The 26,772-nt window shown below is 45.3% G+C and overlaps 1 protein-coding gene and 1 pseudogene across 1 annotated transcript; both read right to left on the bottom strand.

The window, feature by feature from the left end:
• Positions 1–321: 321 nt before the first annotated feature.
• Positions 322–24,988, bottom strand: LOC142438646 (T-lymphocyte surface antigen Ly-9-like). Its single transcript, XM_075540794.1, is given in 12 exon segments — positions 322–387; positions 2,130–2,201; positions 2,556–2,854; positions 7,009–7,197; positions 10,900–10,953; positions 10,956–11,022; positions 11,024–11,098; positions 11,101–11,171; positions 13,958–14,287; positions 14,725–14,997; positions 18,900–19,229; positions 24,715–24,988. Coding segments are annotated over 12 exon segments (2,100 nt in total).
• LOC142437162 (transmembrane protein 138 pseudogene) lies at positions 8,135–8,618 on the bottom strand (annotated as a pseudogene).
• Positions 24,989–26,772: the final 1,784 nt, after the last annotated feature.

Raw genomic sequence — 26,772 nt, 5'->3', positions numbered from 1 at the left:
TTCAGTCTGACATGACATGCAAAACTGAGGGATCTCAAATAATCCAACCATATGCTCTAAGTTTTAGAACCAATACTATTTGTAACTTCAACTTTAAAATAGTTTTGCTGTACCAGTAAATACAACCTAACAAGCATTTAATGTAATACTCACAGAGGTAATGACTTTGTAAAATACCAACATAGCAAACACTCAAAATTAACAATAGAAATATAAGTATTTCTTTAACATGAAAAGTCACAAGTTCTGTCATATAGTACATGACGATACTATATTATATTTACAAATAAAGAGTTATTGAATATTTATAACTTTTTCTTTTCAGGTGGAATTTTCATAGGTAGGAATTTCAGGGGACTCATCATTCTGCTCTGGTGGTGGTCTTCCCTGTGAGTCAGAAGATAAAAGAACATAGTCAACAAAAGCTTGTGTCTGCAGTTCCTTACGCCCCGCGCTGGTGAGAACACAGAGGGGGAGACCAGGCTATGGCTGGTTGGTTGATTCTGTGGAAGAAAGGTCATGTGGACTGGTCTAGAATGTGTAGTCAGTCCAGGTGATGAAGCATTGTTCATTGTCTTGCTGCAGAGTGAACGGTGCAAAGGATATGTAAAACAGTGCAGTTCATCAAATCAACCAAGGGGAAAGTAAGACAAAGATCCTTTCCTAGTAGGCTACGGTAGCTACTCAGTAGCCCAGTCTCTGTCCTAGCTGGAGCAAGCAAGCATTCATAGAAAGAGAACTCTGCTGTAAATGCCAGAGTAGCGGCACAGACCCTTAACCCTTCATGTTCTCACTAATCCGAGATTTGCCTTGCCAGAGAGGGTTCATCTAAAGATCAGAGGAGACCTGGGATGATGCAGGGGAGAGAGGGGGGTTAGGTGTCATTCACGGCTTGGAAAGGTCATTCATCTTTGATCTATGGAGTAGAGAGACACATGTTAGAAATTAGTAACTAAAGTAGATTTGAGAATTTTCTGATCAAGTGGGCAATAGTGACGTTAGGAGACCCCAAACATAAAAATAAATAAATTCTTCCCCCATAGTAAATTTATTCTAAAACTTGACTGAAGGAATATCTAGATTTCCTTTTGCATTGTGAAAGGGTGGTTTCAGGGGCCTCCATTTCCTGGGGGAGGTGTGGGAGCCATGGAAGGCTAGCCAGGCAAGGGCAATTGTAAGCATAGAGCAGGGGCTGATTGATGTCCATTTTTTCCTGAGGGAGCAGTATGGATCCCAATACTAAGGGCCAGGAAAATAGCTTTGGGCACACGGTGAATAGTGTGGATTTGCCTGGAAGTACATAGATGGCTAACCATTGGGTCATGCTGTAGGAGTCAAGATGTGAGTCAGGTGACTGACTGCTCAACTCAACTGCATACCAGAACAAGTGTTGACTACACAACTGCTTTCTAAATGACGTGTGCAGATCTCACTGTTTTTCAAATTTGGGAAACCTATGCATCACAGCAATGAGGAGTAGAAAGGCTTTGATGAAAGAATTTGGGTTGGAGCTACACTATGGCTAGAGTAATGAACCAAAAAACAAACAAACAAACAAACAAACAAAAAACGTTCAGCCTATGGCATACAGATGTAAATCAGGCATATGTATTTTTAAGCTCGCTGGTGACCATGAAATGTGCCAAAGGTGTGTAATGGGTAGAAGTTAAAGCCCTCAGCTAAGTGGCTCTAGTACTGTCAGTTAAAATGGTCTGGGCAATAGTTCCTCATTTGTGGGGTCTGTAAAACATAGAAAACTGTTCTCACCAAGAGTGGCAATACCGGGAGGGTGGAGTGAATGTGGGTTGGAAAGGGGGAACCGATTACCTGTGACCTCTTCCCTGGGGGATGGACAACAGAAAAGTGGGTGAAGGGAGACGTCAGACAGGCAAGATATGACAAAATAATAATTTATAAATTATCAAGGGTTCAGGAGGGAAGGGAGAGCGGGGAGGGAGGGTAAAATGAGGACCTGATGCCAGGGGCTTAAGTGGAGAACAAATGTTTTGAGAATGATGAGGGCAATGAATGTACAAGTGTGCTTTACACAATTGATGTATATATGGATTGTGATAAGAGTTGTATGAGCCCCTAATAAAAGGATTAAAAAAAAAGAAGATTGTTCTCACCAGCAGCGGTTTTTGTACAGAGCAGTATACTGTGAGTGAATTGTCATTCTTCTGAGGATCTGGCCTCTCTCCCTGTAAGAAAATAACAGACTAGCCAAAAGAGGTCCTTTCAAAGTTTCACCTACAAGCCTTCTGATTTTAACCCAGAAGGTCAAAGCAGCCTTACAACAGAGGGGACAAACCCTCTGGTTCCATACCACCTCCCTCTGCTATTAATCACGGCCATAGGGGGCTAAGAGTTGGGCCCTCCCATCCCAAGGAACCCGAGGCTTGGTGCATAGGGATAGAGCTACAATGTCCTGCCCATGCGCCATGGTCCTGTTCACACCCTCTGCCACGTGCCTAGTGTGGTGGGACTGGTTCTCTAGGGTTGTGGATGGTCCTAGTGGGAGGGGTGAGAAAGAGGTGGTGACCCAAAGAACTCACCTGAAATTTGTGAGACACTTGCGAATACACCGTGTTATCGATTGCCTTGTTTCGAGTGATGAGACCATGCTGGGTCTGCCTCTCAAAGGCCCTCTCCTCCTGAGGGCCCAAGTGGCATAAATCCCTTCTGCTGAGTTGCATACTGCCCGTGTCCTCTTCCTCCGCCGTCGCTGAGGTGCTGTCAGCACTGTAGCTTGAAGCCTGCTCGGGCTGGGGTCGTCGGGCAGCTTTGATGGGGTGGCCTAGCTTTTCATAACCCTCAGAAACTACTCCGCATTGAATCTGGTCAACAGTGTGCTCTGGAACACATTATGCAGAATAGATTAAAAAAACAAAACCCGACAACACAAAAAAGGATGCCAACTGCCATCTCTCTCTTGGTTTGCAACAAAGATCCCAGCATGCTCTGACCCCTCCGGTAGGCACAGGAAACTGGCAGCGAGGTTGCTCTCAACATTTTGGGGGCAGAATCCGACGGTTTGTCTCTCCTTCTTTTGAAGCATGTATTTATTTACTCACTCATCTGATAAACACGGATTAGTTGATAAACACTGATTAGGCCATGTGATGGGTTCAGTTAGTCTTAGTGGGAGAACTGGGCCCATGGGTCGTCCCATGCCAAGCACCATGGCAGGTGTTCCTGGAAACACAAAGGTGATCCTGACATTTTAAATCAACGAGTACAGATTGTAGAAGTCATAGAAAAGGTATGTGAAAAGTACAGGGGGGCACGGGACAAATCATTGCTGGTTAGGAAAGCAGCGGATGACGGATTGAATGCGGCCTTGCAGAAAGGCTGGGTCCTCAAAAGCGAACAGGCATTCCCGGTGGATGGAGCAGTATGATCAAAGGCAGTTGTGGAACGTGCGCCACCCTCTTGGGAAAGGATGCTATGAAAAATATTTAATAGCTTCCTTGGCTTGGACACAGGATCATCTGCGTGGGTGCCTGCTCTGCACAGCTAGGGTGGTGCCTTGGGGTGGCTGTAAGCTCTGTCCTTGGAAGCACATCCAATAGCCATTTTGACCTAAGTTTATGAACATAATAACAATGATTACATTTATTAATGCCTAATATACGTGCCAGGAAGGAGGCCTTGTGGTGTGAAAGGCACTTGGCTGCTAACTGAAAGGTTGACGGTTCTAACTGAAAGGTTGATGGTTCAAACCCATCCTGCTGCTCTATGGGCAAAAGACCTGGTCACCAGGAAAATGAGGCTAAGAGTAAATAATCGAAGATCACACCACCCATGAGAAAAGAGCCGGCAGTTGGATACAGGATAATCTGAGCCCAGCACCCATACACCTGACCACTAAACTATTGCCTTTGGCTCGACAGACACAGGCCACAAAGAGCCATTGATGCTTTCAGAAGAGGCCAGAGCTGAGCTTTGGAAAGTGGTGAGGAAAAGGCATTGAGAGAAGTAACTCTGTGGAGGTGGGATGGCCTGCTAGGAAATCATATAGTTTTTTGAAAGAAGTACCAAGGAATAGAAATATCTGCTAGTAAGGACTGGTTAAATAAGTTAAGGTGCAGCTACAGCATGGAATAAAATGAGAACGGAATGAATCATCGACATATGCTAGTGTTGCCAGTATGTACTGTTAAATTGAAAAATCAAAGTTCATAAAATTGATATAAGTTGGCACTATATCATTAGGAGAATTAGAAGGAGTCCTATGTAGGCATAAACGAGAGGATAGATAAAATTTGTGGAACAATGGAATTAAGCGATAATGAAAAATTTCCACATGCTTTTTGAAGCCCCACTGTGTAGAAAACGTTTAAATGTATAAAGATCCCAAGAAGGATTTAGACGTGCACACCTTTCAACGGCGATTGTAGGGGATGTAATCTGGAGTTTGTGATTTGAACGGAAGATTAGGATTTGGAAGAAGATTCGCTCTTTCCTACACACCATGCGACTTCTCATTAAAAGCCCTACAATTAAACAACACCCACAAAAAGTGGTGACAGCGTGAACTATGGCCGTGGCAGTGGCTCTAGAGAAGAAGGGACCTTCGAGAGACCGTGGATAATGTAAGGAAGCAAGCCTTGGGAGCAAAGGCGGGGCTTTGGGGCCCTGAGGAGGGGCGGGAATAATGGTGGTCTCCTTAGCACTTCCCCACCCATCCTCATCTACCCAGGGCTCAGAATGGGAGGATGAGGCTTCTGCCCTACCAGCTGCGAGGAGGGTGCTGGGAGGAGGGACACTTCATAGTCTAGTCACATTCTCTGTCTCTTGATTACATTTTTCTTTCTTAGAAAAGATTGCCTTGTGGGAAGACTTGAGTTCCCTTCCCTCAAACTCAAACTCACCGCCACTGACTTGATTCCATCTCATAGTGACCCTGTAGCCCCGGGTTCCTGAGGCGATGATGGTTCAAGGGAGTAGAAAGCAATGTCTTTCTTCCTAGGAGTGGCTGGTGGTTTCAAATTGCTGACCTCCTGGCTAGCAGCCCCTCGACCAACTCGTAACCCAGGGCACCAACAGGGCTCCTCCCCTTCTCCCAGCTCCCCTTTCTATTTCACATCCTTGAGCGAGCCCTTCTATGGAGGCTTCTGGTTGTTTTTGTTTAGCGAGGTGAGCTGAGTGGGCAGAGTTTGGGGATTCCGGAGGACTTCAGAGCTCCAGAGCACCAGGTGGTAATTTCAGATGGTGGGATGGGGGTAGGAGCGTAAGGGCAGGCATCGCACATCTCTGCCCCACCATGCATCAGAACAACGCTGATTTTGCATGCATTATATTATTTGAGTTTTGAGTACTATATTGATTATTTAAAAACACTTCATAGTTAAAATGAAAAGATGGGAAACCAGTTTCAATGATACTCTGGAACCGAGTATGCCATCTCACGGACTTTAATTTTAATTAAAATTCTAATTGTGCTCCTGTCACGGAGTAACTCTTTTACTTTATGCTTCGCCCCCCATTCTCCGCATGTAGAGAATAACTCTGTCTCCATCACAGGCACATTCAAATGACAAACGTCACTGCCTGAGGAGATCTCGAAACCCCACCCAAGACAACTTGCTTCTTGTAGCTCTGCCCACCATCTCTCAACAATCTATCCTGGTTGAGGTTGTTTTTATTCCCAAACCACCTTCTAGTGGCATGCTGCTTCTTAAACAGGCATATGAATCACTTGGGGGGATCTTGTTAAAATGCAGATTCTGCCTCAGATTCTGAGATGGGGCCCATGATTCTGCATTTCCAATAAACTCCTGGGCGATCCCCATGTTGGTGGTTGGCAGACCACACTTGGGTAGCAAGGCTTTGAGCATCATTGGTGACATTACCTGATGTGTCAGCTGGATCCTGAGCTTGCCTGGAAACGAAGACGAGTGATGAACCTAAGAAATGAAGGTAGAGAAGGTTTGCCAAGGGGACTGTGATAAGAGACGTTTCCTTGAGCATCGGAGAAGAAGCAAAGAGAGGTTTGGGGAAATGAACAGAGAAGAGGCTTTAGGGGACTGATGAACGCTACTGTGTGCCTCAGCCCATGGGAAGGCGTGACTAAAGTCTTGAGTCACCTTCAGCCAAGGAAAAGGTTTTGGAGCTTCCTTCCATCTTTCTCAAAGGGGAGCTCTAATCCCACTGTAGTTAGCACTGATTCAAATAGTTCACCTCCTTTTGGTGATTCTACCAGGACCCATGTGTGTTCCAGCCATTTTGGGGGTATGTGTGCGTGTTTGAACAACTCCATATCTACTCTATAATTGAGATTCCAGAAGGCATTACCAATCATAACATTATATCCCTTTGTTCACATGGTTGGCCCCCCAAACAGCCACATATCCTGTCACAGTATCAATCAAAGCCATTTTCTGAGAATTTTAAAATCAGAGTTGGAGGGAAACATCCTTTACCCCTTTATGGTGTTGAGCTAACAGTACGTGTGAATCTGGAGCTATGACTTTGTGGTGCCCCACCCTTCACACCCGCCCGCTGTTGGCTTTAATTAAAAAACCTAGCTAAGCCTTGCCATTGAGTCCATTTTGACCCAGTGATTCTATAAGGCAGAATAGAACTGCCCCAGAGAGCTTCCAGTACTTTAATCTTTATGGAGGAAGCCTGCTGCAAATTTATTCATGGAGTAGCTGGTAGGTGCCAATCCTGGATCCTTAGGTTAGCAGCTGAGTGCTTAACCTCTGCTCCATCAGTATTCCTTGTTGGCTCCAGTCAGAGAGTAAACTGGCCCAGAGAGAGAAGCGGAGACAGAGATGGGAGCTGTGCTACATTTGAGTCCAGAAGGTGTTTGTCCATTCTGCCATCCCCACAGGTCGATGATGTGACTAATAAGTAGTAAGTTGTCCCTCCTCTACACATCCTAGTTTGAATTAGATTTTGATTGGCTATGACTAAAGAGCTCCACCTATATCTCCTTTCCATCCAACCCATCATTCTAAGGAAAAGTGAGATCTTGGGAGACAAATGGTAGAAGCAGATTACTTAAATACAGAAAATTCTCCAAAGGAAAGAAAGGTCCCAAAGAAATGGCATAGTGCTGGAAGACATCATTGGTTTCAGCAAACTCACACTTTCGTTTTCTCTTCCAAATGCACCAAATCCCAACACATACAAGGGCGAGAAGGATGATTATGATAGGTATAATATAATGGTTTGTGCTTTTTTCAGGCCCTTCAAAGAGAAAACAAAATGATATTAATTCAAATGATGACAAGTGAGATTGGAATACATGATGGTCAGAACATCATGGCTATACTACTTTCTTCTTTTAAATTCCATGTTACTGTAGAAGATATTTATTTCCATTCTACATATATATATATTGAACGGACATTGTTCTGGGCAAGAGGCTGCAGTAATAAATAAGAACCTGGGTTTTATGACTTGACCTGAGATTTATGACTTACACCACACCACCGAATGTAATTACTTGAGCCAGGATGTGAACACAATCTCTTTTATTTTAAAGCACACTATTGTGCCTCTTTCTGGAAATGGCAGTTGGGGAGTTCCAGACTTGAGACAAAGAGTTTAGATGCTTATTGAGACAGGATCTAGATCAGGGGTCCTCAAACTTTTTAAACAGGGGGCCAGTTCACTGTCCCTCAGACCCTTTGGAAGGCCGGGCTATAGTTAAAAAAAAAAACTATGAACAAATTCCTATGCACAATACACATATATTTTTTGTTTTGTCTTGGTGGGGGAAATCCATTTATTCCCTATTTAGAAAATGTGTGTGTGTGGGAGAAGTATCTTGGGTATCAAATCTAAGAGTCGGAGGTGTGGGCAGTCAGGCGCCCATTCACCCATGAGTATGTGGTGCATGGAAAGCAGGCCCGGGAGGTTCTCCTGCGCCATGCACACTAAAGGACAGGCACAGGGCTCCCAGAAGTCAGAGGCTCTGAGAGGAGGATGAAGGGGTGGAGCAGGAGAGGGTGGGGCACGGGGTTGAGGTACGCAGGAGGGACTCGACCACTTGAATGTGCAAGAGGGGAGGTTCTTTCTTCAGGAATGCTGACCCCATGGGTCTGCACGTGTCTGAGGAGGCCAACCTCCGATGGGGAGCAGCGCATGGGAGGAAGAGCGCCGTCCCAGGGATCTGAAGAGGTCACCTTTGATCTTGCAGGAACTCCTGGTGCAGCCAGAGCGAGTCCTGGTAGAAGTGTGGATCCCCCAGGCGCACAGCCGTCCACTTATAGAAGTAACAGTACAGGTGGCCGCTAGTCTCTGAAACACAAACAGTTTTTGCCGTCCATCGGTCCAGACGAAGCGGTTGGAGTTTTCCAGCGTAAGTTCATCACCCAGATGTGAAGGGAGATGCTGAGGGCTAAGTACACCACTGTCAGGAGGATGTGCCTTTGAACTTGTGGAACAGGAGGTTGACCAGCGCCGCGTGGAAGACGAAGGTGTTGAAGAGCATGAGGCAGGCGATGATGATGTTGGAGAGAATTGCAACGCCCTGTTGGATGAAGAGGACGAGCTGGATGGGGGGAGCTATTGGGAGGAGCTCCGAGAAGGAATTGACAAAGAGGTCAGAGGTCAGCAGCAGACACTGCAGCGAGCACCAGGCTGTAGTTACTGGTCTGGAGCATCTTCCTTCTGCTCTCCTGGCCTCCAGGGGCACATTCCAGAATTTTCCAGAGAACAGCTCCTGGCTCTAGCACCCACACAGAAGAAGAGCCCTGCAGTCTGAATCAGGGCTGTTTCGCTGGCTCTCAAAGATCTCAAAGAGCCATCCTCAGTCGTCACGGGGACGCCTTCCTGGCTTCCGGAAACCAGATTTCAATGCCGGAAGTGCCATTCTACCTACAGCCCTCGGCTTTAGCTCCCTGCCCCAGGACTCCCGATCCTTGTCACCCGCTGACCAGAGCCTCTTGTGGGGCAGCTGGGCCGAGGCTTTGCGCCTGTGGAACCTTTCCGTTCCCAGGGGATGGGAGCTTCAGGATCAGACAGGCCCATCTGGGCGCCTCTGGTCCCTGGAACCTGGGCTAGGGGTTAGAAATGCCGGAGGGAAAGGAACAGGGGCCAGGGAAAGGCGACGGCACCTTGGAGCACTGACCTGAGGGGACACCAGTTTTGGACTTCATTTCCCAGGCGGCCTTGCGCATATAGAAGTAAAAAATAACAAACAGGGCAAACCCCCCCCCCCCCCCGGAGGGCCGGATAAATGTCCTCTGGGGGCCGCATGTGGCCTGCTTGTCCTCGGAGGGCCGTAGTTTGAGGACCCCTGATCTAGATCCAACTGCCAGATGTAGCCAGACCCTGGGTAGACAGAACCCAGAGTTCCAATTCTGTTTTTACTGTGTGGCATTGAGTAAATTCCTTGGTCTCTCTGAGTCTTAGTTTCTATACCTGTATATTTGGGAATAGTAAGGATGTCTTTGTCACAGTATGTTGTGAAGACTGACTCTGTTAAGATGCACAGAAACCTAGAATAGTGTTTGGCATTTGTGGTAGTTGCATAATTTCATGTCAACTTGATAAATAAGAGTAGAGGTGGTCTAGCCTGTCAATCAAGTCACAGCCTGATGATGCCTCCTTGTGGGTGTGGCCTTCTCATGAGGATTCTGGGAACTTCCTTTCTTTCTCCCCGGGAGGTGGGCCACACACTCTCTCTTCCTTCTTCTTCCTGTTGACAAGTCATGTGGAGACGTCCTGAGACGTGCGAGAGCCTCACCTTCCTTTTGATAAGCTACTCTTGAGCCTCGCTGATGGCAACCAGAGCCCTGGAGATGTATCCACTGTCATTGGATCTACAAGACTTGTCACCTACCGGCCTGTGAGCATCCTGTATTCTGCATCATTGCATGTGCTGTGTGAGTCCAAAGAGGGCTTTATGGACTAATGTCAGACTTATGGGCTAGTATTGGACTCATGGTCTTGATCTGGACTGGGCTTGGATGGTATATTAATATACAATTGTAAGAAAGGTATTTCTTACATGAGTGTCTGTGGATTTGTTTCCTAGTCTAACACAGCACTGGCAACAGCTGCTCACTCCCTCATCACTAAGCAGTCAATTTTGACCCAGGCTAATCCTATAGGGCAGAGGTGATTCATCCTTGTGGGTTTCTGAAGCTTTAAATATTTAAGGGAGCAGAAAGCTTCATCTTTTTTCCTTTGGAGCAACTGCTGTGTTAGAATTGTATAACCCACTATGCTACCTGGGCTCCTTGCAGAGCCTTGTTATTTAGTTACCTGTATCTCTTTCCATATCAACTTTCTAGAAACATTTGTCTATCTGTACCTCCTTTCCATCCAAACCATTACTCTAAGAAAAAGTGAGATCTTGGGAAGCAAATGGTAGAAGCTTCTTATTCGATAGCCCCGAGCCTTATTCAAGCCCTTGAAATGTGGCTAGTGGAACAAATTTTAATTTCAACTAATTAACTTTTAAAACAAATAAATATTTAGTTATTGAAAATTATTAAGGATGTTGAGGCAACTTGGGTATGTCAATATATTTTTTCAACTGTATATTTTATAAAGTCTAAATACAGATCAAGCATGACTATTTAGCATCTGAATTGTGATATGCTCTAAAATACATACTGGGTTTTAAAGACTTACTCCAAGGTAAAATATAAACTATTTCATGAGTAATTTTAAAATATAAGAAAAAAGAATGTAGCATTGATGTAGACGATGATATTTTGGATATGTTAAATTAAATAAGATAAAATTGCATGCTAGGCTTCTTTTTATGATTATTAATAAATTTATAATTATGTAAGTGGCTCCCATTATACTTTTGTTGGAATGTGCTCTTCTCTTGTCCACATTCCGTTACTGTATCTTCGTAAATACTTGGAATGCATAGTCTTTGGGGGCTGCAGCTCTAAATCCTGGTAGAGTAGTGATGAAGAGAAAAACCTGGACAGATATTCCCAGACATAGACTGCCAGGAACTGTTGCTGACTGGTTTGTGACTGTGCAAGTGAAGTTGGAATAATCCTCACCGTTTCTCTAAGAGATATTGAGCAGTGGCCCGTCTTGGGGCCACAACAGCTCCCTTTGATAGGAAGGTCCATTTGTACATCACAGCATCCCCACTGTCTTCCACTGTCTTCAAGACAGGGTAACCTGGCAGATGCTATTCTCAGGGGATCTAGCGTTCCAGGTGATGTTTGACTTCCTGAGCCTCCCTGTGTGAGGAGAAAGGCAAGCCTAGTGTGGCATCAGACTTGCCCAACGAGCCCCTATGTTTTTATTTGTTCAAAATATCTTTGCTAGAGTTATATGTTGATCCAGTGTTAGGACTGGGAAAGTGCCACCAAGTGTTGCAGGCATTTTGGAGGGTGCCTGCCCTTTCCCTTGTCAACTATGAAGTCTCAGGCATATCCCCTCACCTCTCTGGGCTACTGATGTTCATGTGTGGACTAAAGGAGTCATTGAAAACCAAAAATAGATGTATGGTATTTTCACAGCTGTAAAAAACATATGAAAACCATTCAACAACAGCACAAAAGCACAGCCTTTCTATGTCTTCTGAAAGCTCTTAAAAGACAACCTGGAATTGGCCTGCTAACCTCAAAGTCAGTTGTTCAAAACCACCAGCCACGTTGTAGGGGAAAGATGAGGTTTTCTTGTAAAAATGTACAGTCTTGGAAACCCACAGGGGTGTCCTCTTGGGTTTCAATGAGACAGAATCTACTTGATAGCAGTCAGTTTGGAATTTTTGAGTTTTGGATGATCTAATTTCTTTATTTATATAAACGAATTCAGGTAGATGGGTGAACACAGTGCCTGTGATATATAGTAGGTACTTCATAAATATCGATGCTATGGATTAAATTGTGATTTCCTCCTCCCTCTTAATTTATGTTGAACCCTAGTACCTGTGATTATGACGTGATGGTTAGATATTATGCCAACTTCATGTATTTGAATCAAGGTAGGATGGAGTCCAATGTATCAATCAGACCATAGCCTCACGATACCTTCTTGGGTGTGTGGTCTTTTTATAAGAGTGGCACTGAGAACTTTCTCTTTTGAGCCTCTTTACCTTTCTGCTTGCTTGGATTCCCCGTCTGGCTTCCACGGTGGCTTATGTGGCCTCCTGCCATCCCTGGGGCGGTCAGTCCCTTGCCTAGTCCTGAGGACCGTGGATGCACGAGACTCTGCACCCACTGGCATGTGATCTCCCAGCTACCCACTTCATCTTCCTGCTTCATCAGCCAGCAACTATGAGTCCGAAGAGGGCTCCCGCTATCATTGGACTCATGGGCTTTAGTTGTTAGACTGGGCTGTCACCTTCTTGATATCAAATTATTTCTTCCTGTAAAATTCTTTCTTATACATATTTGAGTGTCCCTGGCTTTGTTTCTCTAGAAAACTCAGGCTAACACCGAGATTTTGCCTTGAACAGAATCGTTGAAGACAGAGTGTGCCCTAGTCCAATATGAGTTGGTGCCCAACAGCAGAGGGGAAGAGGCAGAGAAATAGACTGAAGAAAGTCAAATGAAGATGCATCTGCATGCCAAGGAACACCGGGGGATGCCAGACACAGAGATCTAATAAAGGAACTCCCCTGGGGCTTCCAGAGAGACCAGCTCTGTTGACAATGTGAATCTGGACCAATAGCCCTGAGAACTGCGTGACAACACATTCCTGTTGTGTAAAGTCACCCGTTTTGTGGTCTTCTGTTTCAGCACCCCTAGGAAATTAATATAGTCAGCTGTGCTGATCTTTTTGCGGTTTCCTGCACAGTTGAGTCAGCATGCATTGGGTCAGACTCGGCCCATTGTTGTTAACTGTCATTGAGCTGGCTTCTGGCTCAGGACAAACCCATGGACAACAAAGTGAGATGCTCCCTGGTTCTGGCTTTTGACAGCTTGTGGGTAGATCACTGAAATCCATAGGATTGCTTTTGGCAGAATATTGGAAAGATGTTGCCTGGCCTTTCTTACTAGTCTACTTTTGCTTGGAAGCTCCAATGAAACCGTTTTAGCATCACAGCAACATGCAAGCCTTTACTGACAGATGGGTAGTGGCTGTAATTGAGGTGCACTGCTGGGAATGGAACCCAGGCATCCTGCATGAGAGGGAGGATTCTACTAAGTCACCAGTATTCCCTGTTCTTGGAACTTGCTGCATATTTTAACAGAACCATGGTGAGTGACTCTTCACATATACCTCACCCACTGCTGCTGATTCAAAGCAACTCTATAGGATGGTGTGGAATTGCCTTTGTGGGTTTCTGAGCTGAAATTCTTTTTTTTTTTTTTTTTTGAGCTGAAATTCTTAATGAGAGTAGACAGAATCCTCTCTTTTGAGGAGCTGCTGGTGGTTTCAAATCACTGGCTTTGTGGTTAACAGCCCAACATGTCTCCCACCACACCACCCAGGCTCTCTGGTCACATTTAACTGGACACCACAAACCCAGCCAGGGTCATGTTGGCCTGCTTGAGTGGGACAGATGAAGGGGTAACCAAACTTAGACCATGTATACCATCCAACTAAGTTCCCTGAAGCCCAGGGATGAGGGAGAAGGCTGCACATCTTTCTCTCGTGATGAAGGGAGGTGAGTGGCCACCTGAATACTGACAGGGGTTCTCTCCTCAAACACCTATTTCCAATACAGTTGGCTCTACCTTATCAAAAATGCCAATGTTCTATACAAAGGCAGCTTGGAGAGTTTCTGTTCCCACCTGATAACCAATTCAGGAAGTAGGCACAAGTTCCTGGGAGTTGGGTGGTGGGGCCTTCCTGGAGGTTTATAGGAAGGGGAATCTTGGCAGGTAGGTTTTTCCAGCTCCTGTCTGTAATTGTACCTCCTGTGGATGGACAGGTGTGAGTTGAATAGCCCTCTTAGTGGTCTGAGGCATTTCAGTACAAGGAGAGGGATGGGAAAGGTGGGAAGCAGCAAGGCGGTCAAGAAGGGAAACCTTGAGGGAAGGAATCTAATGATGGATGGGCTGTTCAGACTCACGGTGTATGCGCAGGGTGAAGTGCTTCATGCTGGTGACCTCTGAGCACACGTAGGCACTATAGGGACCAGCGTCCTCCATCATCAGCTCACGGATCTTCAGGGAGTAGTCCTGGCCGGAGACCAGCACTCTGTCCTGCTCCGTTTCCTCGGACTCAGCAAGTGAGCCTTCTGTTGTTACCTCCCCTGACTCTTTGCTGAGAACTGATGTGTTAAACCTCCAGACAACTTTCTTTATGCTCTGGTTGGCTGGGACCTTCAGAGGCAGGGTGACAGACTCCCCCAGGGTCCCCATCACTGTCTCCCTCATTGCTTCTCTGAAAGCTCCTGGACCTGCTGTCGGAGACGAGATAGTGCAGCTCAGTCACTGTCTCCCACCTCCCTTGCCCTTCAGTCAGCCTGCCCAAGTCAACACCCTTCCCCCCCAGCCTCTGATGAGGCTTCCTGAGCTTTCCCATGACCACCCTGCAGACCAGACCCCTCCTGCCCTGTCTGTGCTCCTAAGGGAAATCCTGTCCCCTCAACTCCCCAAGAAAAACGAATTCTAGGCGCTCTTCTCACTTGCTCTGTCTTTGGAGTTCTCAGAGTACCCAGGGAGTTCCCAAGTCCCTTGCCAACCTGTCTCAGTGCCCTGAGGGGAGAGCGAAAGGGTTCTTCAAGTCTGTCCTCTTGCTTTCCAACTACATCTGTGTCCTCTCAGGTGTGTTCAGACTCCACAGGGGCTCAAACTGTTTCTGGAATCCCCTGGAGCCCTGAGTGGTGTCAGGTACCTGTGCATAACTCCTGGATACTGACGGGGCGGGAGGTGTTCTGGCTGACAGGGTTGTTGGCGCTGCAGGTGTACACCAGATCTGGGTCACAGAGCATCCAGGAGACGGTGAAAGTGGAGCCCTCATGGGACTCAGAAGCATGAGGTTCTGCTCGGGTCCATCTGTACCGAACACTTGTCTCGGCTCTCTCCACGAAGCACATCAGGGTGACATTACAGGAGCCACTGTCACTCATGGTGGCATTAACTGTGACTTGGGGTTTCTGCAGCTGCTCTGTGGGAACACAGTCAAAGGAAGACTAGTCAGACCCCTTTCAGGAGGGTGAGCCCTGGAACCAGATGGTGAGGGTGGGGGAACCGAGCAGCAGGGGCGTCAGGCATTACTGCTCCAGCAGCGTTTTCTCTCAGCTCTCCCTGGGAGGCTAGGGTGAGAAGCTGTCCTCCTGATTCTATGTGTCCTGCACATGGCTCACCTTGATATATTGCCTAAATACTTCTCTTTCCCCCTCTGGGATGTGAATAGCTTCTGTACTGGTTCAAAGCCTGTGTCCAGACACGTGACATCTGGCTTGCCTTATGAGAGGCATTTGCACATGTTTGGTAAATAAGTGGATGAGTGACCTGGCCCAAACACCAGGGAAGGGGTAGCTCTGACCCCCAAGTTGAGTTTCCCTGTGTTTGGCTGTGCATATGGGACCCATGGGTCTTGTAGAGCTACTTCCTAGCTCTTTCCTTCCCTTTGTTCTATCTCCTCTCTTCGTTGCCTGTGCTCGATTAAATGCTATTTTTAAAACTAGGAAATGTAAGCGCACAATTGAAAGAAATAAAAAAAGGTACATTATGAAAAAAGTAAGTTTTCTTTTATCCTGTTGCCCCCATCCAACTATTTCTTCTCTGCAGAATCAATCGTTGTTAAGAGTTTCTTGTTGATTCTTCCAAAAATTGGTCTAGCTATAGATAAACACGTGATAGCATACCATATGCATTATTCTGCACTTTTAAAAACCAGCAGTGTATCTTGAATATATTTCATGCAGCTACATATGAGGGAAGTGAAAATATACTTCTCTAGGGCAGCAGTTCTCAACTTGTGGGTAGCAACCCCTTTCGGGGGGGGGGTCAAACAACCCTTTCACAGGGGTTGCCTGAAACATAACAGTAGCAAAATCACACTTATGAAGTAGCAACGAAAACAATGCTATGGTTGGGGGGTCACCACAACGTGAGGAACTGTATGAAAGGTCATGGCATTAGGGAGCTTGAGAGCCACTGCTCTAGGGCACAGGTCCCCAAAATTGTTTGGTCTACTCTCCTCTTTTCAGAAAAAAAAAAAATTACTCAGCATCCCTCCGGCAATAAAAACATTTGCCCTGTAGCCCATCATCCAGGATGAAGTGGAGCCATCTGCTTTTGCAGCAGCCCCCACCCCACCCCCCCCACTCCTCCAGACCATTCCAGAGCCCTGCTAGGCGGCAGTATAATTCACTCTGGGAAACACTCTTCTAGGATCCAGTTCACACAGGCTGGGTGGATGGGCGGGGTTATTCCACGCGAAACGCACTGGATCGCATGTCTCTGTCATCAGTGGCGGCTGGAGGCAAGTTAGTCCTCTCATCTCATAATACACTCACCTTAGACTTGCTGGGGAGTGCTTCCCACCCCCTTCTCCTCCGCCCCTGAAGGAGCCCTTTTCATGACATGATAAAAAAAAATCCAAATAATTTTGAAGTCAAGGCTAATGTCACATTTTTAACAAAGCTCAAGTGGACAGCTTCTCAAATCCTTAAAGCAGGAGGCAAGTTTACAGATTCTGCCTTACATAAGACAACTGTTGCAGAGGGATCAACGGCTTTAAGGAAGATTGGGAAGACGTAAAGATGAATTAAAGGCACAAAGGTCACCTCAGAAAGTTATGGCGACTGTTTTTGTTCCTTCAATTTTATTCTAAAAGGGTGCTGCTGTTTATTGTTAGGGTTGGTTGAGTCAGCTCCCTTTGCGACCTTATGCACCAAAGAACAAAGCCCTGCACGGTCCTGTGACATTCTCATGATTGTTCGTCAGCCTGAGTCCCTTTATTATAAGGGTAGTCTTAATAAAAAAATTCTCGAAAGACACAGGACAGTCACAGGGGGCTTTTTATGGAGAAACTTTAGAAAACTGAAAACTGTGTTGTTGAGGAAAGGGCCGGGAAAGTTAGGCTGGGACATTTTTTCTATCACAACAATGTGCCTGCGAGGGTTGACCTATGGGAATTTTGTTGGGAAACCTCACCCACTCCACGCGTCAGTGCTGGTCTTGGCCCTAACATTTTTTTTGCTCCCTAAACTCAAAGAGCATTTAAAAGGACACAATTTGGCTTGTTCAAGGATGCCCATCTGCCGTTTGGACATGGTGTGAATTGAAGCATATCATTCTTTGAGGGAGGGTTAGCGAGATGGAAATGCCACCTTTGGAAATGTGTAGAGCTGCTTGCCTACCAAAGATGGGAGACTTTGGAGGTTCCTTAGGGAGGGAGGACAAGGGCGAGAAGGTGAAGGAACCAAATCGAGGGCTGACGGGTATGGACTTGGGTTAAAGGGAGGACAGTGATCCATAAGAGGGGGGAGGGAAATTGGGGGTGGGTGGGGGTGCGGGGTGGGATAGCATATGGGGTGAGGGCATTGACGAGGAGTTTGAAGTATTGCATACAGAATGGATGATCTGAAATGTAACATCCACACCTATTCATACTAAAGAGTCATTCATTCAAAAATGAAATGTGTAAACATACATGAAAGATTATGTGAAAAAATAATAGCTTCACATTTTAATATATTTGTTTAATAAAGATCTCTATGATTTTATAGCAATAGTTGTCAACTATCAGTTGCACAGAATTGCATTTCTTTAACACATACGTAGCTCCCTGCTATCAAGTCAGTCTGACTCATAGTGACCCTATAAGACAGGCTAGAATTGCCCCTCTGAGATTCAGAGACTGTAACTATTTTGGGGCATAGAAAACCTTGTCTTTCTCCCGAGGAGCCACTGGGTGGTTTCAAACTGCCGACCTTGTGGATCACAACCCAACAAATAAGCACTATACCAACAGGACTGCAATACAAAAATAGTACTAAAAATTAATATAAAAGACCAAACTGCCTGGTAGAAAGATGGACAAAGGGTATAATGTCATAAAAAGAGAAGACAAACGTCTCTGGGGCACACAGGAAATGCTCATGTAATTTCTAATTGAAAAAAAACATGGTTTAAACTACAAATACCATTTTAATGAATCACTTCAACAACCTGCTTGATAATATATGCACTCAAGAACCCATTCTCTAGTATTGCTGTGGGAAGGTTACTTGATAACATGAAGACAATTTGGAAATCTGGATCAAAATGAAATATGCCTGTGTCCTTCAACTCAGCAACTTGACTCCATGAATTTATTCCATAGATTTATCCTTCAGAATCTATCCCTTCACATATGAAAACGACAGGTGCATTACCATATCCACTGCAGCATTGTTTGAGAGAAGAAATTGGAAACAATCTGACTATCTGTAAGGGACACGCTATATGACATATGGAAATTATATAATGTATAAAGATTTTTATGGATGCATTTCCTACTCTTGATGTCTCTATATATGGAACAGGGTAAAAAAGACCAAAGTGGTAGTCTTATTTTTCATAGAGAGCTACATTAAAGAATAAAAACCTGTTTTAACAAATAAAGATGGAAACTTTCCCAAAAAGCTCTCTGGAACTCACCATAGATGTGCATGGAACTCATCATAAATGTGCATGGAACTCACCATAGATGTGCATGGAACTCACCATAGATGTGCATGGAACTCACCATAGATGTGCATGGAACTCACCATAGATGTGCATGGAACTCATCATAGATGTGCATGGAACTCACCGTAGATGTGCATGGAACTCATCGTAGATGTGCATGAACTCACCGTAGATGTGCATGGAACTCATCGTAGATGTGCATGGAACTCACCATAGATGTGCATGGAACTCATCATAGATGTGCATGGAACTCATCGTAGATGTGCATGGAACTCACCATAGATGTGCATGGAACTCACTGTAGATGTGCATGGAACTCACCGTAGATGTGCATGAAACTCATTGTAGATGTGCATGGAACTCACCATAGATGAGCATGGAACTCACCGTAGATGTGCAGGGTGAATCTCTCTTCAGTGGTGACGTCAGTATTCACTTTGTTTATCTGAGCATTGTAGAGGCCTTCATCCTTCTGTATCAGGTTGCTGATGCTCAGAGAGTAACTCTGATTGGAGGTGCTTACTCGGCTCTGGTAACTTTTGTCCAAAAAGGTAAGCCGCCCTCCTGGATGCACGATAACAATTGCTTTTTGGAGATGAGTCCATGCGACATGCTCAATCTCTGTGTCCACTGAGATGTTCAGGGGGAGAGTCACAGACTTCCCTAAAGTCCCCGTTACATTTGTTGAAACAGCATGCTCACTTGAGGCGGTCTGTCCTGCAGAGACAGAAGAGGTACATGGAGAAGCAGCTGGGCTCCTCAGACTGGCATTCATGCGTTCACTCACTCACTCACTCACTCACTCACTCACTCACTCACTCACTCACTCAGTGAGCATGTGTTGAACAGAAATGCCAGGCACTGTGGAGCTAGAGGTTTGAGATGGGATTCTTGCTGCTCCCCCCTCCCCAAGAATAATTTTCTTTATTATTATTTTTAGCATTTTATTGGGGGCTCCTACAGCTCTTATAACATTCCATACATCACTTGTATCAAGCATATTTGGACATATGTTGCTGTCATCATTTTCTAAACATTTATTTTTATTTGAGCCCTTGGTATCAGCTCCTCTTTTTTCCCTCCTTCCTTCCTCTCCCCCCATGACCCCTTGATAAATTATAAATATTATTATTTTAATATCTTACACTGACCTCTGTCTCCCTTCACACATGTTTCTGTTGTTCATTTTCCTTGGAGGGAGGATGGGGGGGATTATGCATCAATCATTGCAATCAATTCCCCCTTCCTCATCTCTGCCCCCAACCTTCCCCCTACCTTCATATTATTGCTATTCCCATTTCTGCTCCTGAGGGATTTATCTGACCTGGATCCTGTGTTTTTGAGGGCTCAAGTAGAAAGAAAATGTTTTGGAAATGATGATGGCAACATATGTGAAAATGTGCTTGATACAATTAATGCATGGATTGTTATAAGAGCTGTAAGAGTCCCAAATAAAGTGATTTATTAAAATTAAACATAAAATATATAGCATCTGGGGTATTGAGGGCTTGAAGTTAATCAAGTGGCCATCTAGCAGAGAAGCAACAAGCACACATGGAAGAAGCACACTGGCCTGTGTGATCACGAGGTGTTGACAGAATCAGGTAACAGGCACCAGGAGACCCCAAACAAACAAAAAAAACCCACAACCATATTGTTAAAAATGAGGGAGGTTGGAATAGAGACCCCAAACCCATCTGTAGACAATGGGACATCTCCTCACAGAAGGGTCACAAGCAAGGGATGAGTCAACCAGTATAGCACCAATGAAACACACAATATTCCTCTGGCTCTTTGAGGCTTCCTCACCCCCCACTATCATGACCCATCTTTTCAGTTCTGGCTACACCAGCTTCTCTTCCTGTCCACCCCCTTGTGAACCCTTGATAATTTATTAATTATTTTTATTTTCATATCTTACACCATCTGCTGTCTCACTTCACCCACATTTCTGTTGTTCATCCCCCTGGGGTTTTGGGGAGGGGGTTATACTTCAATCATTGCAATTGTTTCTCCCTTTCTCCCCCTTCTCCCTGCACCTTTTCCCTACCCTCATGGTATCACTACCCTCATCGGTCCTGAGGGATTTATCTGTCCTGGATTCTGTGTGTCAAGAGTTTTATCTGTACCAGTGTACATGTTCTGGCCTAGCCAGATTTGTAAGCTAGAACTGGGGCCATGATAGTTAGGGGGAGGAAGCATTAACAAACCAGAGAAATGCTGTGTGTGTTCATTGGTGCCATACTGCACGCTCGCTGGCTGGCTCGTCCCTTCCTCGAGACATTTCTGAGAGGGGATGTCCAATTGTCTACAAATGGGCTTTGGGCCTCCAATCCAACCCCCCTTATTTGCATAGAAATGGTGGTTTGCTTTGGGTCTTCTGATGCCTGATCCCTTCAACACTTGATGATCACATGGGTTGCCATGTGGACTTTGTTGCTTCCCTGGTAAGTGGCTGATTGTTTAACTTCAAGCCTTTAAGACCCCAGACACTATATATTTTGATAACCGGGCACCATCAGCTTTCTTCACTACATTTGCTTATGCACCCATTTTATCTTCAGTAATCGTGCTGGGAAGGTGAATGTCACAGATTGCCAAGTTATTAGAACGAAGTGTTCTTGCGTTGATGGAGGACTTGAGCAGAGGCCCAAAGTCTGTCCACTTCCTCAATGTATTGCAATAGAAATATATGTACATAGGCCAATATCTCTATTTTTATGAATTAATAAATTTATATAAGTGCACACCTATGTATATACATCTGTCCATAGCTTTGCTTCCTAGATCTTTCCTGTCTCCTTTTAGGGATTCTTGCTTTAGAACTGGATTTAGAACTTAGATGGTAGGTATATATAGAGAGACATTCATTGAAAATTCTCTAAGCTTTTCTGTATGTTTGAAATAGTTAAAAATAAACATTATGGGGACAAAGGAGTATCTCTCATCTCTAGCTCAGGCCACCTTCCTTATCTGATCCTAGGGACTCAGACTGATCTGCCTCGGCCAGGAAGAACTTCTCTGTTCTCAGAATCCCTGATAAACACTGTCCCCAAGGTTTCCAGGGGCCCACACGTTAGCCAAGGCAGCTGATTTTCATGTAGGAATTCCGTGTGTGTCTGTTAGGAGCCTCAGCTTGGATTCTCAGTCCATGGCTTCTGAGCCTGGAGATTACTCTAGGAGTTCTAGATGAAGTCGGATGGATTTAGCTCCTGTGCTACTTCGGGCATTCTTGGTGGGAAATTAAGTAGAAAATGTTAGCGAAAGAGGATGCGACCTAAGTCCCACGTAGGAAGGTGGAGAACATCTGGTGCTCACTTGGAAGGTTTTATGATTAGAGAACTTGCAGGGTAAGAAGAGATCCCCCAATTGTTGAGGTGTGGGGTGCTCCACCCAGATTTCCACTAGCTGGGTACTGGGCAATATGAAGGTGCACCAAGACAACCTGCTAAGTAGTCTGCATGTGGGAAGGTCAGTGTGGTGGATTCTGCAGCTGCCTCAGAAAATGGAAGCTGGCTGCTGTGAGCACACGTTCCATTTGGAAGAAACCACTTATTGTTAGGTGTGCATCAAGCACTTGAGGGAAACCACTTCATTTAGTTCCCCAAATTATTCTAAACTTAGCCCCATTATCTCAGGAGAAAGATGAGGCTGGGTGGTCCTGTAAATATTTATAATCTTGGAAAGTGATAAACTGTTCTCTGCCTTACAGGGTCACCATGAGTCAGAAGTGACAATTGACTTCATGACAGCGGCTAGTTTTATCTGAATTGTGGCCACACGGTGGTAGAGGTCAGGAGCACTGGCCACACCCATCCAGATGATGCCAGGGACCACCTGCTGCTGATCCTCCTTTCTCCTCACATCAGAGAGAAACCAGGCCTCGCAGTACCACCAGGAGTGGAAGCAGGACATAGGCCCCATAGGCCCAAAGGTATGGCAAAACAGTGCTGTGGGATTATCAAGAGACTTTTCCCAGCTTTGTCTACCTCAGAGACATGCCAAACTTTAGAGGCTATTTGCCAGCACGTGGTGGGAGGTCAGATACTTAGAGACATCCTCCCTGAAGGCAGTCAGTTGTCAGACAATTGTCTGGGCCCACCACAGGTAGGCCCCGCTCCTCTCCAAGCTGTTAAGGACAATGGGCTACTTCTCCCTAAACATGATCAGCCATCAGTCTGGTCCCTGTAGATGAGGTTTGTGCCCTACTGATAATGGTTTCTACAGTGAGCCAGAGAACAGGTCAAACCTGCTCAGTGACATCCAAAGTTAGACTGCCATCCTGAATCTAGGATCCGCCCTTGTCACATGTGTACCCCCAAATCCCTCCCTTCCCTATTGTGTGTATATCCCTAGATTGTCCCCCTCTCATTGCTATATAACCTACCATGCAACCCCTTCCTGTGACGTGTGTCTTTACCTGTAATTAGTGGGCTTGCACGCCCCGCAAAGAGATATAATCCTTGGTTAGCAATAAAGATCCCCTAGGCCTCGTGTTGGCTCTTCCCTTCCTCTTCCACAGGTCTTGCTCCCCTGTTCTCTTTCCCCGTGTCCTTCCCCTCTCGTTCTCTCCCTCCCGCCAGTCTCCCATCTCCATGTGGACCACCAAGTGGGGCCGAGGTGAGCATGCTACCATGAAATGTGTCTGACTCCATTATTTCAATCTGTCTTTTATCTCTCATGCTCTCTATGACTGTATTATATATAGCAACTGCACAATTGTGCCTATTGAACCCGCGATTAGTTGTGGGGGGCTGGCCTTTCCCCCACACAGAGCTATCAGCACAGTGACAGCCGTCCCTATTGTCAGCCTTCTTATTTTAACAGAGACATTTGGCAAATTACAATAGATAGTTCAGTGATAATCACAACAACTGAATTTGGCTTGCCCATCCTTTAATAGTTTCCAAACAAGTCATGTAATCAATATCAGTATCATAACATTCATGGCTTTCAGATAATTTCTAATCTGTACAAGAAGTTAGCATGACCTGCTTTTCTAAATCCATTATGCAGTTAAGAAACAGATGCTGACATAGCTAATACTTGATGGAGTAAGAACTTAACACCAAATGCTTCTGATTCTAAAATAAGGCTTCTTTTACCCTACCTACTCTAAAACCATTTCCCCCAAACCCAAAAAAACACCTACACCCAGCTGTTTTCTATACCAAAGAAGGTGTGCGTTTACCCCAATTTACGGACCAGACCAAGGGAGAGGTCTCTTTGCCCTAAACTATTCCAGTGTACCTCACTGATCATGTAAGGCCTGGATGTTAGCAGATGTGGCTTATTTCAGTTCACACAACAGAACCAGGATATAAAAACACTTCCTGTATTTTTACGGTGAGCAAGAATAAGATTGAAAATTAAGAGAGCCCAGTCTAGAACTTCCTGCTGCTTCGCAACGAGGTCCAGGCTCACCAACTCCCACCCTCATAGCTGGGAGTTTTTCTAGCATTTCCCTCCTCCTCCTCCTCCTCCTCCCTATGACTGCTCCACAGCACCTAGTGCCATGTGTGCCATCATTCAGGACCCTGGGGAGCAAAGTGCAGAGAGGTGGGACCACCACACTCCCGGGGGGCTGAGATCCCGGGTGGCTGAGTCCCTCCCGGGGTGTGGGGATGGACTCCTGGATCAGCCCTGCCTGCTGGGTAGTACCGGGACAGCCATGTTTCTAGGAGATGTTTCCCAGCAATTAGCAGGGGCTCATCCTTGAAGAGGAGGCAGGGCCTTGGAGAGAAACAGAATGGTGACAATACAGAGGAGAGAAAAGTTAGAAATCACCTAGCCCAGGGTCACCAGACACTTCTCGGTAAAGCCTGGTCCAGGATATGTGAGAGACAGCAGGAACATGGAAAGAAGCTCCAATAATTCTGTTCCTTCCTAGCCCACTGGACACTGACTTACAGTCAGGGGCATTCTGCTGCTTCTCGCTGGGGATTTGATCTACATTGAGCAGGAACAAACTTATCACTTGAATTTTTTTTCCAAGAAAAAAAAATATGACTGTGAGAGGACCATAAGTTGATCTTAGCTAATTGACAAGAAGACGAAATACATTCAGAAATAAATACACACACATACGCAGGGCTTAAAACAAGGGGTAGCCCAGGAGCAGTTGCCTTAAGCAGAGGAAATGGACCAGCCTCATAGAAACACTCGTCATAAACATTGGTAAGCATATTTCCTGTGGACTTACCCACGAGGAGAAAGAGGAGAGGAGTCCACAGAGTAGGAAGGAATTTGTCGGATAGAATCCTCGGCAGATGAACCGAGAAAGGCACCGGAAAAGAATCATCTGTATCTCTCTGCGGGTCCGCCATTATAGTCTTATTTTTAGCTTTCAATGTGAAGGAGGAAGAACTTACAACTTCCGCAAGTGTAACCCAGAGAAGCTGAGCTACAGCCTGCACCACAGACTCCTCTACCCAATGTCTATTCAGGGTATTCGTGGGACTTGCAATATCATTCATGCATCCTGTACTTCTCTCACTTCCTCCCTCTCAAGTAGCACTTGTAAATTTAAAGGTGGCTGTACGTTCAACTTCCCCGCTCTGAGGCTCTCTTTGTTCCCCTATTGCCAGCAGTGGAAGTGAGCATCTGCCTTACTCTTGCCACAGGTCACATTCCTGTTTAGGGCTTGACCTTCTCCATCTCTCAGTTCATGTGATGAAGATGAAGTTTCTGACACTTTACATATCTCAATTCATTTAATCCCGTGTTAAGGTACAAAAGAGACCCAGATTGTCGGGGTGAGGGTGTCCCCAACATTCAAACAGGTCCTCAGGAGCGACTTTGAGATTGTGGAAAATATGAAAGACAGACAGACAGCAGGGCACAGGGGCTCCTCATCCCATTCCAGGACTGAGAGAATGTATTTTCCAATGGGTATATATAGTGGGGGTTAGAGAGCTTTCTTAAAGCATGAACTCATACAGCTAACACATTACACAATTAATGGGTAAAATAAGCAGGTAACAATAAACAGGCAATGACACGAGTCATTGTCTTGACCTAGTCCTAGTTGACTTCAACCGCTACCTTGAGCCCTCCCCAGGGGTAAGTATCTCTGATCAGTATCAACAAGAGATGTCAAAAGAGAGTTTGCTATATTTTACAGTGGGTTGGCTATAGAACCTGATTGCTTTTATATACACAACACCTTTAGGCACGGTGAAGTAGCCAGACACAGGCTTGATTCATCTTATATGATAACTCCTTTATGACAGTTCCTTTATGGGGAGGGGGATGTCATTGTAGGTACTCTGTGCAGTCATGAGAATGTGTATTAAGATTTATTTATATCTCATAACCGTGAGGGTCTTCCCCCACCAGAGTCGGCTTTCCAGACCCGTAGTTATGAGCATCGAGGATTTAACCGTATTACCTCCTCATCCATTCTTATTTCATCAGTTTACCACACCGAATCTCAAATATAATTTAAGAAGGATATTTGTTGTGTCCTTTTTATTTTTTTAAAATCATTTAATTGGGGACTCTTACAGCTCTTATAACAATCCATACATCCTTTGTGTCAAGCACATCTGTGTATATGTTGCTATCATTCTTTTCAAAACATTTTCTTTCTGCTTGAGCCCTTGGTATCACCTCCTCATTTTTTCCACCCTCCGCCACCCTCACACCCTCATGAACCCTTGATAAATTATAAATTATTTTCATATTTTTTCAATTCAAATAATTTTTCAATTATTTCAAATAGTTTTTAAAATTATTTTCACCCTGAATGGGTGGGTTGTACATTGATCATTGTGATTGGCTCCCCCTTTCTCCCCTCACCTTCCCTCTACCCTCATGATATCACTACTCCCATTATTGTTCCTGAGAGGTTTATCTGTCCTGGGTTCCCTGTATTTCCAGCTCTAATCTGTGCCTGTGTACATGCTCTGGTTTAGCTGGATTTGTAAGATAGAACTGGGGTCATGATAGTCGGGGGATGGGAAGCATTAAAGAACTAGAGGAATGTGTCTATTTTTTTTCAGTGCTATACTGCACCCTGCCTGGCTCATCCCTTCCTTGTGACCCTTGTGTGAGGGGATGTCCAATTGTCTACAGATGGGCTTTGGGTCTCCACTCTGACCCCCCTTGTTCACATTGACATGATTGTTTGTTTTGGGTTTTCTAATACCTGATACCTGATCCTGTAGACCACTTCTATCACACAGGATTGTATACTTCCTTCATGTGGACATTGTGGCTTCCCAGCTAGAAGACTGCTTGTTTATCTTCAAGCCTTTGA

The sequence above is a fragment of the Tenrec ecaudatus genome, chromosome 1 (genome assembly GCF_050624435.1).
Source record: "Tenrec ecaudatus isolate mTenEca1 chromosome 1, mTenEca1.hap1, whole genome shotgun sequence".
Taxonomy (NCBI): domain Eukaryota; kingdom Metazoa; phylum Chordata; class Mammalia; order Afrosoricida; family Tenrecidae; genus Tenrec; species Tenrec ecaudatus.
This window is presented reverse-complemented; position numbering and strand designations above follow the sequence as displayed.